At 32.0% G+C, this 11724-nt stretch overlaps 1 protein-coding gene across 1 annotated transcript; it reads left to right on the top strand.

Annotated features, from left to right (window-relative positions):
• Positions 1-80: 80 nt before the first annotated feature.
• LOC115880918 (40S ribosomal protein S5) lies at positions 81-2275 on the top strand. Its single transcript, XM_030898243.1, has 6 exons — positions 81-233; positions 536-671; positions 738-959; positions 1168-1222; positions 1480-1640; positions 2147-2275. Exons 2-6 carry the CDS (start codon positions 546-548, stop codon positions 2213-2215), a joined length of 633 nt encoding a protein of 210 aa, XP_030754103.1. The 5' UTR covers positions 81-233; positions 536-545; the 3' UTR covers positions 2216-2275.
• The last annotated feature ends 9449 nt before the right edge of the window (positions 2276-11724 follow it).

The raw sequence follows: 11724 nt of genomic DNA, 5'->3' as shown, positions 1-11724 counted from the left end.
ATTGTAAGCAAAGATATTAAAATTGCAAGGTAATATTTTAATCTTGGCGCCAAGAGTGGGCATCGCTCACTGCGCATTCTGTTCCGTTTCCGTTTGGAATTTGACATATGTTTGACATTTAACATCTCTGACGTCCTTTTGCAAATGGCTGTTCTCGTGTGAGAAACACTTTTCAGTTTGGAAATTTGTTTACTCTTAATTGAAGGAGTTTTCAATAATATTTTTATATAAAAGTAAGTTTATAAAATGTATATTTTGTAAATCTCATGTAGTTTATCATCACTCACAGTTTATCCTCTAAAGCTAATATCAACAGAACTATAACCAATATTCCTAGCAAATTATACACGTGTTTTATATTTTTTCCAATAATTCTATTATTTAATATAAAATGATGTTATTTATTTTAATTTTCTGACACCTCTTGTCTGAATATTCTTGTTGATTTTTATAATAAGTCTGATTAAAGATTGTAGAATATTATTTTTAAATTGATTTAAGTAGATATCTGAATTATTTATTATTTAAATTGTAGACCACTCGATATGTCCGATAATTGGGGGGACGATGCTCCCGTAGCAGCACCACAAAAAATAGCCGAAATTCCCGAAATAAAGCTTTTTGCTAAATGGAACTGCGATGATGTTCAAGTATCTGACATGTCTCTCCAGGTATGTTAAAAAATAGCAAATCAATAAACATTTATTCATTTTCTCAGAACGTTTGTATTATTTTAGGATTATATAGCAGTCAAGGAAAAGAATGCCAAGTATTTGCCACATTCTGCTGGTCGATATGCGGCAAAAAGATTCCGCAAAGCTCAATGCCCAATTGTTGAAAGATTGACCAATTCTTTGATGATGCACGGTCGCAACAATGGTAAAAAATTAATGGCAGTCCGCATTGTAAAACACGCTTTTGAAATTATTCATTTATTAACTGGAGAAAACCCCTTACAGGTAATAAAGGAAAAAATCAGATATTTTCAATGTATTTTGATTTAATACATTTAAAAAAGGTATCCATGATGACACTAAACTTAATTAATTTTTCTGACACCTCTTCAGACATAATTCATGGTGATTAGTATATCTGATAATTATTATAAACTATAGCTATTTGTTGGTCTTGTATAGGGTTGATAGTATTTTTTTAAATTTGTTTTAGGTGTTAGTAACGGCCATTATTAATTCGGGACCTCGTGAAGATTCTACTCGTATCGGTAAGGTTACTTTAATATCTTATAAATAATATAGTCTGTCCAACGAGTTAGGGAAGATCTTCATATCTATTACGGTTTCTGAGATAACAATGTTCGTACTTCGAATTTGTAGCACCCTGTATAGTATGAAATTTACATTTTTAAATCTAGACCTGCTTGCATTTTAATATAATAGTTATGAAAACATCTTTTTTTGTTACCATTATTTTATTTTAGATTTCACACTTGTATAGTAATATATGTTGATTAATTTTTAGGTAGAGCGGGTACAGTAAGGAGACAGGCTGTGGACGTATCGCCCTTAAGAAGAGTAAATCAAGCCATTTGGCTTCTTTGCACTGGCGCTCGTGAAGCAGCATTCAGAAATATAAAAACTATTGCTGAATGTTTAGCTGATGAACTAATAAATGCTGCTAAGGTAAAGAAAAATTATTTCTTGCTAGTTGGCAGAACCTTGTCACATAATATGATCTAACAAAAGCATATTTAGCTATCATATGATAAAAAAACGCCAAGGACGGCTGCGGAATAACAGTTGATGACAATTTTGGCGAGGTCAAACCCTAATCTTTGTATAATTAGTGTTGATTTTTGAAGTTTTATGTCAATTTTTTAGTAAATCACTGATTTATATGAGATTGATATCGCCAAAATTACCAGCAATTATCATTCCTCAGCCATCTTTACTGGATAATTTCTAATAAACAGTTTATGAAGAACCAGAATTTACAAGAACTGTAGAAGTATATAATTAAGTTTTGCAAAAAGATATTTATGATGAATTCCTTTTATATTCTGACACCTCTTGACAGAAATTAATCTTGTTGACATTAATAAATAATAATCTGAAATATCATATTATGCTTTTGTTGTTGCTTTTATTTCATATTACGAGGTATTTATTACTTAATATATATTTTTCAGGGTTCCTCCAACTCTTATGCTATCAAAAAGAAAGATGAACTGGAACGTGTCGCTAAGTCTAACCGTTAAGTTGTATATTAAGATACTCTGTATGGAATTACAGATAAATAAAATTTTATAAATATTTCATACTAGTTTTTTTTTCTTGTAATATAATTTAATGTAATATAGCACGAGTTTTATTCATATTCATATTATGTCCAACATGGTCATAAACTAGATTTATCGAGCCGCTACAGAATATTTTATTTGAATTTCTTGATTTTAAAATTTAATGTATCACATTATTTCTGTTCCTTAAACAGTGGTTCCCAGATAGGTCATTACTTAGAAATATTTATTTCAAAATGTTTGCATAAAACTGTTGCTAATACTTTTCTTATATTCCCCTGTAAACGATACATAATAAATAACAAAATCAAGTAAGCCTAGTGTAGCGCTTGTTTTTTATTAGAAATGTCACATTTTTGCTACTGTATCAAGCTGACATAAACAGTTTTCGGATAACGCCAATTAATTACTTATTTTATTAAAATTGATAAAAGCTGTTGCCTTTTCTGTAATGGACGTTCGAAAAGAAGGTAAAAACTGTTTTTTCTTTTTTCCACTTAATTAAACCTAAGTAATATTAGTTTATGGCAATTTATTTGAAGGTAACAAAGGTCACTTGTCACTCTTTAAGACTTTTAACTACTTTCCCTTACAAGTCCTCTCAAACTGCATGAAAATACTTGTTGCTTAAAGTATATTGCATATAAATTAATTGCCACTGGCTGCCGCGAATTGCCGCCAGATCTTATACCAGGTGGTTAAAGATTGACTTTTTGTCTTGAAATAGAAGTAACTTATTTTTTCCTCTTCTTGTTAACTTATTTCGTGGACACGCTGTATATCAATTACCCTGTATGATTTAAGATTACGATATTTGTATCAAAGTAAGTATTTATACAAACCCACTATAGGTAGTAAATACCAGGACATTTCTAGTATTTTTAATAATTTTTTTGATATAAGGCTGAAAAAAAATATTTTTTTAATTTATTTATTAATATCCTTGAAACTATCATAAAATATTTAATAATATTTTAGAATTATGTAAAGTGATCAAAAAGGAAGCAAAAATGCAATAGTATACAGGGTGTTCCATTTAAAAAAATTATACCGATCGACTGACACTTTTTTAAGCCATCCTGTAAAAGTTAAAATATTTTCCTGACATACATCCTAATACATACTTTAGGTTGGCACTTAAATAAAATTCCTAACTTTCTTATTATAGAAGCTACAGATGCCCGACGCACTATTACCGAACCCTGTATACATTTTTTGAATCTTTCTATGGTGTAAAATTCGTCAATTTTTAATCATAAAAATATCGTGTCATGATCGAGGTTAACTAGTATAAGAAATGTACCAGATCTGGCAACGTCGCTACTGCTCTGACTGCCTGTAGGGGTAGTAACACACACAACACAACACCCGGTATATTAAAATTTGGGTAAATACTCGATGATTTATATCCAGTAATATACTCAGTAGGTATATACAGGGTACATTCAAATTAAGTAAATACTATATACCCGGTATATACTATAGAAGTATGTTTATTTTAGTTTGATAAATAATTCAATTTTACAAGGAGGTTCCCCAACGAAATATACTCTATGTATATACTCTTCATCTTCTGGGTATATACCAGATATATGCCTATATTTCCTTATTACACACATTGGGTATTTACCCACCGCCCATCACTGGTGAATTCTCAACAGCTGCGAAGTCGACTGGTTGTCTAAAAAGTAGGCCGTGGTTGAAATAAAACTCGGTTTTCATAAAAACATGAATGTTTTATTTTTTCTCGATTTCCAAATGATGAGTAATCGTAGGTTGAACTTAGATATTAAGCGTAACATCATTCTGACCAAAAGCCTAAATTGGCCCACATCTATACACCGCCCTAATGTCATTTCTTCTACCAGTCTTATTTCATTTAACCATATTTTGTTTTATTTTTTAAACCCTGTTAATAAAATGTTCTCTGCGTTACAGGCGGTACTACTAAAAAAGTTTCAACCTTATTGAATTGTCCAATAATAATTAAAGAAACATTATTTAGAAATACTGTGTTTTATATAATATACTTTGGGTAAAGAACAAACGCAATATAATATGTAATAAATTAAATTATAATGATATAAGTCAAAATATCAAGGGAAAATTGGTTTAAAAAAATCGTGATAATGTTTTTTAAAAATTGATAAGACTAAGTATTAATAATTGATAAACATTCCCTACACTATGACCAAAATGTTTCACGATATATTTCGTGAAACATTCCGCGAAGCATTTCTTCAAATACTTTCAAAAGCAAACCCAATGCTTTTCTTATGTTGCGGCTTATCTTTTAAGCTTAAACAGATCGAAATCTGTTTCAAAAATTCCGAAACTCAGAAACAGATCGAAAAATAAATGCTGTATGAATAAATATCATTAGTTTGTAACGGAGTGTAAGGGAAAATCATGGTGAACACGAGTCCACATCTGCTAGACCAGAAAACGGACTATATGCTCACCAAACATGATTTTGGGGAAAAGATAAGGATTCGATCACGACAAGAGAATATATATATATATATATATATATATATATATATATATATATATATATATATATATATATATACTATATATATATATATATATATATATATATATATATATATACTGCTATCTCTTGAGTGTTCATTACTCGGTTGCTTTCCCATTCTTCTCTTGTCGGGATCGAATCCTTATCTTTTTCCCCAAAATCATGTTTGGTTTATATATATATATATATATATATAACCAATATATATATTATATATATATATATATATATATATATATATATATATATATATATATATATATATATATATATATATATATATATATATATATATATATATATTACGTCATCCCTTCGTGGGACATAAGGCTTCTAAGAGATGTTTCCATCTGATCCTATCCTGAGCTGTCTGTTTGATCTCTCCCATGTTTTCTCGACCTCTTGGCTTCAGAGGTTACTGTTCTTCTCCAGGTATTCCTTGGTCTTCCCCTGGCACGGCTTCCCTGTGGATTCCATTCAAGTGCCTGTCTAGCGATATCTCTGTGGGGTCTGCGCAAAATGTGCCCAATCCAGCCCCACTTTCTTTTCTTAATTTCGATATCTATTCGATTTTGTCATGTTCTTCTCCACAGTTCTTCGTTGTTAATTTGATTGGGCCAGAAAATTCTCAATATTCTTCGAAGGCACTTGTTAACAAACACCTGTAGGCGATCTATGAGACCACGCGTAACCTTCCATGTTTCGCATCTATAAAGCAAAACAGATTTGACATTGCTATTGAAGAGCTGGACTTTTTGCTATATATAGATGAGTTCCACATATGTGTAAGCATGCCAAAAGCTCTTTGTGCCTTCAAAATCCTTTCCTCTATATCTTTCTCTGTGCCCCCATCGCTGTAAACCATACTTCCCAGGTACTGAAATTCATCAACTCTTTCGATGGCTCGGTTGGAGAGGTATAGATCTTGGTTGTTGGGAGTATTTGACCTCATTTCTTTGGTTTTCGCCACGTTGATTTGAAGACCGACATTATTAGCTTCCTCTTGGAGTCTAAGAAGTTTTTGAGACATATCCGAATGTGAATGGGAAAAGATGCATAGATCGTCTGCGTAATCCAGGTCTTCTAGCCTGCTTAAGAGTCCCCATTGTATCCCTAGTGGTTCTTTAAATGCTCTATTTAGTGCTACATCCAGAACGATGTTAAAGAGTAGCGGCGAAAGTATACAGCCCTGTTTTACACCTACTGCAATAGAAATTTTCTCCCCCACTTAACCTTTATGTAATACACAGCTTGTAGCATCATGATAAAGCATTTTAATCATGCGGATTATTTTTTCGGGTATTCCTTTTTCCCTCAAAGCTTTCCAGATGGCTATGTGTTTTATAATATCGAATGCTCTTTGAAAATCCACGAACACCATGTATAATGGCGATCTCTTGAGATTGCTCTATTATTATTCTGAGAGTATTAATTTGGTCGATACATGATCTTTGAGGCCTAAAGCCTGCTTGTTCTTTTCTCAAAGTCGGTTCAAGGGCATCTGATATTCTTTTTTGGATGACTGTAGCAATTATCTTGTTAATGGTTGCCAGTTCTTACACTGGTATAAGTCGCCCGTCTTGGGGAGTTTTACAATAAGTCCTTCTTTCCACGTTGACGGGATATGTTCTGTTTCCCAACTGCTTTCTATTATTGTCTCTAGTAGCTGTGCAATGTTTTCTGGGTGTATCTTAAATAGTTCAACGGGTATATTATCAGGACCTGCCGCTTTGCCAGTTTTAAGCTGTGATAATGCTTGCTTAATTTCTTGAATCTTGGAGCAAATGTTGCGATTCTAGTATTTGCAGTTCTCTGTTGGAGACATCCGACGAGTCTACACAGATGCTTCCGCAAATTCAGGGGCACAGGTCATCTTCCTCAGAGTGAACTAGACATCAGAGGATACGCCATTGAGGCTAGCGGATGGCTGTATACGTTCTAAAATTGCTGATAGACCAATAGGGAATATAGTGAGATATACTCTGACAGCTTGACCGCTTTAAGAAGCATCACCATGCAATCAGTGAGATCGAAAACTGTGATGGAATGCCGAGAAGCGTCCGAATGCGATGGATGTCCTGGCTGCGTCGGGGCGGGGCTACTCTGTGCTGGGTGCCAGGCCACAGCAATGTGGTGGGCAATCAGGAAGCAGACAGACTTGCCAAAGACAGGGCCAGGGGAGAGGCCGTGGCAGATGACCCACCACTTGTGACGATCAACACACTGACACAAATTACCTATAACAGATGCGAAAGAAAGCGACTGCATCGGAAACCGCTCGGCAAACCCGACACGCCTATTGAGTGGTGTAAATACACCAGTCGTTTAGTCCGGAAACCTATGCTGTGTCGTGTTCGCTTGCTGGAATGACATAGTGCGTGGTTATATGTTTCTTTTTAAAACGCGTGTAGGATTTTGTTGAACTTTTGAACTGTTATTTCTAAGTTTTGGTAATTTGTATATCTTATTTAAAATGGGATGCAAATGTGTTTATTTATAAGGAAAAAAAGATATTTATAGTATAAAAATTAATTTATTTAACAAAATTTAATTAAAAATGTGACAAAATAGTTAGGTACCTTTCTATTGGTTCTATCGGACTTTTTTATATAAATCTTTATTTGTAAACTTTAATACATCAAATATTTTCAATCTAATACATCATTTAATAAATAAATAAATAAATAAATAAATAAATGCCTTTATTGTCAAAAAATTTTTCAATTTGTGGACAAAGGTAAACTAACAAACAAAGTAAAAAATAACAAGGTACACAAACTAATGATGTAAATAAGAGGAAATTTCTCACATGGGTGGTCAAATTTTATAGTTTTCATTATATCAAACAGCCTCTGAGAAATGTTTTCAACTCAAAATGCCTTTAATTATGTTTGACTACATCATTAAAAAGGGTCTTCAAATACATCAATGTGATATTTGTCTAAAATTTGCAAAAGAATCCGAATCTCTGGATAACTCGAAATTATTTACCCATTTAAAAGCCTTTGATCATGAAAGTGGAAAAATTTGTTCATTTTTTTTTGACGGGCTGGAAAAATTATTTATATTAAATTTTGATGAGTTTTGCACTGAATAAAACATTCAGAGGCTGTTTGATATAATGAAAACTATAGAATTTGACCACCCATGTGAGAAATTTCCTCTTATTTACATCATTAAATTATTTATTAGATTGAAAATATTTTATGCATTAAAGTTAGTACAAAAAATAAAGATTTATACAGTCGAAAAAAGTCCGATAGAACCAATAGAAATGTAACTATTTTGTCACGTCTTTAATTAAATTTTGTTAAATAAATTATTTTTTAAACTATAAATATCTTTTTTTTTCCTAATCTCCTACGAGCTGATATAATATGACGAGCAATCTATTAAATTACTGTGAGATTATACAGAAAAGTCCACAGACTTCGAGACATAGGAAAATCAAGTCCAGTTAGCGTGTGTCCAAATTTTGACAAGTTTTCAAAAATTACAGTTTTGTTTAGACTGACATTTAATTTCGCCTGACTTCTCGGTGAATGATTTTATGGGAGTACATACAATCTAAAATTTACGGCCATGAAGAAATTAAAAACTTGGAGCAGTTAAGACAGAAAATATTTAATGCCTTTGACACTGTCACCCCTGATATGTTATCCAATGTGTGGAGGGGATTTTATGATCATTTGGGTTATTGTTTAATGCAAGAGGGAGGCACTTTTGAACAATTTTTGTAATTTTTTAAATTTCATTATCCTGTTTTTTTACCGTTTACCCATTACCTACCTTGACGGACATGGGAAAACGGAGGTCCTTTTCAGGACCGCAAATATTCTGATTGAGAAAATTGGTAACTTTTTTTTGGATTAAAAAACAAAAGTTGTTAATATAATATCAATTTAAAAGGGTTTTAGTAGTTTTAATACACACTATGATATAAAATTTATTATTATTATAATGTACATTATTAATACTATTGTTCATTCGAAATGGCATTAAGGCCCAATTGCAACAATGATTTAAATTTTTCTTAAAGATAAGTAGAGCTTAGAATGAGCTGTATTTATACTTACTTTAATATTCACCTTAAATGAGGGAATTTGAATTGCAACAATTTTGAATTTGAATTGTTCTTAAAGATAAGTAACAATTTTAGTTCAATTTTTAAAAAAATTATTTAATATTAATAGAAATGAGGGAATTTGAAACCTCTTTTAGCGATTTATAACATTCTCAAATGAATTACAGGTGCCCTTATTTTCTATGAAAATCACACAGCTTTTTTCATAGTCGCTGCAGTTGCTATAGCTATAAAAAAACTAATTTTTAAGGTGTGAAAATTGCGACACACGCTAAATGGACTTGATTTTTCGTATGTCTCGAAGTCTGTGGACCTTTTTGTATGCCTCGATAACATATTGGTGCAGATTATTTTCACCCAAACAAATAATAACCCAAACTATACATTGATGCGGATTGTCTATGAACTCTTTCTGAAGGTCACAGAAACCTGAACGCGTAATTCGGTGTTCTTTCGCATCTGTTATAGGTAATTTGTGACACTGAAGGAGGCTATAGGAACTGCCATCAAAGCCAACCAGCAAGAGATGTAGCAACACCGTGAGGACTGCGCTACAGCTCGAAGACTATGGCCAGTGGTAGATAGCAAAAAGACAAAACAACTACTAGAGCACAAAAAGGACCTAGTACGCATAATTTTAGGTGCCGTTACTGGAAACTGTCCCACGGGGGTAAACCTCGTGAGATGGAAAGTTTCCGACGACGACTACTGCAGAGAATGCGGAGAGGAAGAAGAAACCATAGAGCACTTGCTGTGTTACTGTCCGGCACTGGAATACCGACGCTTTAAAACTTTAGGGCAAGTTTTTTTGTAGGGACTAGAGGAAGCAGCAGAACACGACCTTAACCTGCTTCGAAGTGTTTTCCAAATAGTGTAGAGGGTGTAATAAGACATTGTAAATTTTTCTTTTTTTGTGTTTGTTTAAGTGTTTAAATCTTCTATTGATATCTTGATAAATACTTGTTATTTTACAATTTACGTTTGATCTTTACCCGCACACTGTCTAAAGGATAATTAATAGTATTACTGTTAAAGTTGTTTTTACACAGTCCGCCTTTAACCTGAAGTGTGGTCCTATTAAAATGTTTGATAACATGAATTTTGGGTTTATTCTAGTTTATTTTTTAACACAAAAAATAGATTTTCCAAAACCACGTTTAAATTAAAAATACTCATTAGGCCATTCAAAAAGAAAACACCCCAACAATCCAACAATAAAGAAATAAAATTCTTCATAAATTACTAGGGAGCAAAACTAGTATTAATTATAATATAAATATTAATATTTTTTGTGTTAAAAAAATTACGCTATTTTTTCTAGGGGATGTGGCCTATTCTAACTTTGATTATTTTTTTACCGAATAATTGGATTGGTATATGAATACCCTATGGTAATGTTTTGAAATATAATTTCACTCTAATCAGTGAGAATAATTAAATTTAAAAACTTCACCTACATATTACTATCCTACAGAAAACCACAGAAATATTCCTATATAGTTACCTTGGCAAAGAATAGAAGACCATAATGGTTCTAAAATAATGAAATCATTTTTATAGATGTTCAATAATATCTGATATGTTTTAATACCAACTCTTTAAAATTTATATAGAGCCCACTTATGTGGCGTAGTGCTTCCAAACAAAACCAAACTAAGCTAGTTCTGAAAACGCAGATTAATGAAAAAGTAAATATTTTTAATTATTAATTTAGTTTTCACATTTTGCAATTAATTATAAAGTATGAACAAAAATTAAACTATTTTGTACATTCAAATTCTATTCAATAAAAAATGTACTTAGGTTTTAAATTATTTTTTTTCAATAGAAACAATATTAAAATATTGTTGAATATTTATCTACAGGTAATTTTACATATTTAATTTTCAGTGTTTTTACACATTTTCACTGTTAATTTAAGTTTTTGTACAATTTCCTTTTAGATTTATTACCTCTGAACAAAATCAATTTTAAAATAAATAAATAACATAAAATATGCTGAGTAAAGATAAACAAATACTCGACATTTCAAATCAAATTCAAATATGTCAATTAAAACGTCAGATTGGATCGTCCAGTATGGGGGCCAATGATGTCGATACCGCCCAAAGATACCGCCTCTAATGCATGAATACATGGTTAGAATTATACCCTGCCTGAATTTTTTTTCAAGGGCCTCGCCCTATACATCCTTTATGACAAATTGATATAAAAACTGGCCCAAAAAATATTTAAATAGAAAAAATTTAAAAGTTTCCAGTCATGCAATTATTCGCAAGAAGCTATAAATTCACTGAGAATAATTATTTTTCGAAAATAGGGTTGTGTGGAAGCTTTTTACTCTTTCTAATTTAAATATTTTTTTGTCAAGTTCTATAATGTCAATTTTCCATAAAATAAAAAAGGGTCTTTCCCACGAGTAGTTTCAAAAGCCACTTTTGCGTATTTTTTCGAAGATACGAAATCTTTAAATATGAACGAATACAATACTTAAAATAACTAAATAAATAACTAGTAAAAATATAATATTAAATACACAAAAACAAATATCGTTGATTGAAGAAATAAGAAGATGCGCAACCTTAGGGTACAAACATAGTGGAGGCAGGTTTCTGCTTACCGGCAACCACCGCCGGCCGTCTCAGGGTACCTATTCTTGACCACTCGCATCTTCAAATATCACTCGCATCTCGCATCTCCAAAAAAGCCATGTAACAATACACGTAATGCGTATACGCAAAGTTGCGAACGATGTCAAGAATAGGTACCCAGATCGGAGCCGACTATCGGTAAGCGAAAAACCTGCTTGCACCGTGTTTCCACACTTATGGGCGATTTCGTGGCACA

This window comes from Sitophilus oryzae, unplaced genomic scaffold (genome assembly GCF_002938485.1).
Source record: "Sitophilus oryzae breed Bouriz unplaced genomic scaffold, Soryzae_2.0 scaffold_1660_pilon_pilon, whole genome shotgun sequence".
NCBI classification, from domain to species: Eukaryota; Metazoa; Arthropoda; class Insecta; order Coleoptera; family Curculionidae; genus Sitophilus; species Sitophilus oryzae.
Note: the sequence above shows the minus strand (reverse complement) of the source record. Positions and strands in the feature narration are given on the sequence as shown.

What these genes read in the sequence shown, in the direction of transcription:
- LOC115880918 (XM_030898243.1), top strand. Translation starts at nt 546, where the DNA reads ATGTCCGATAATTGGGGGGACGATGCTCCCGTAGCAGCACCACAAAAA. An exon ending in TATCTGACATGTCTCTCCAG is followed by an intron (nt 672 to 737) that starts GTATGTTAAAAA and finishes GTATTATTTTAG; the next exon opens with GATTATATAGCAGTCAAGGA. An exon ending in AACTAATAAATGCTGCTAAG is followed by an intron (nt 1,641 to 2,146) that starts GTAAAGAAAAAT and finishes TATATTTTTCAG; the next exon opens with GGTTCCTCCAACTCTTATGC.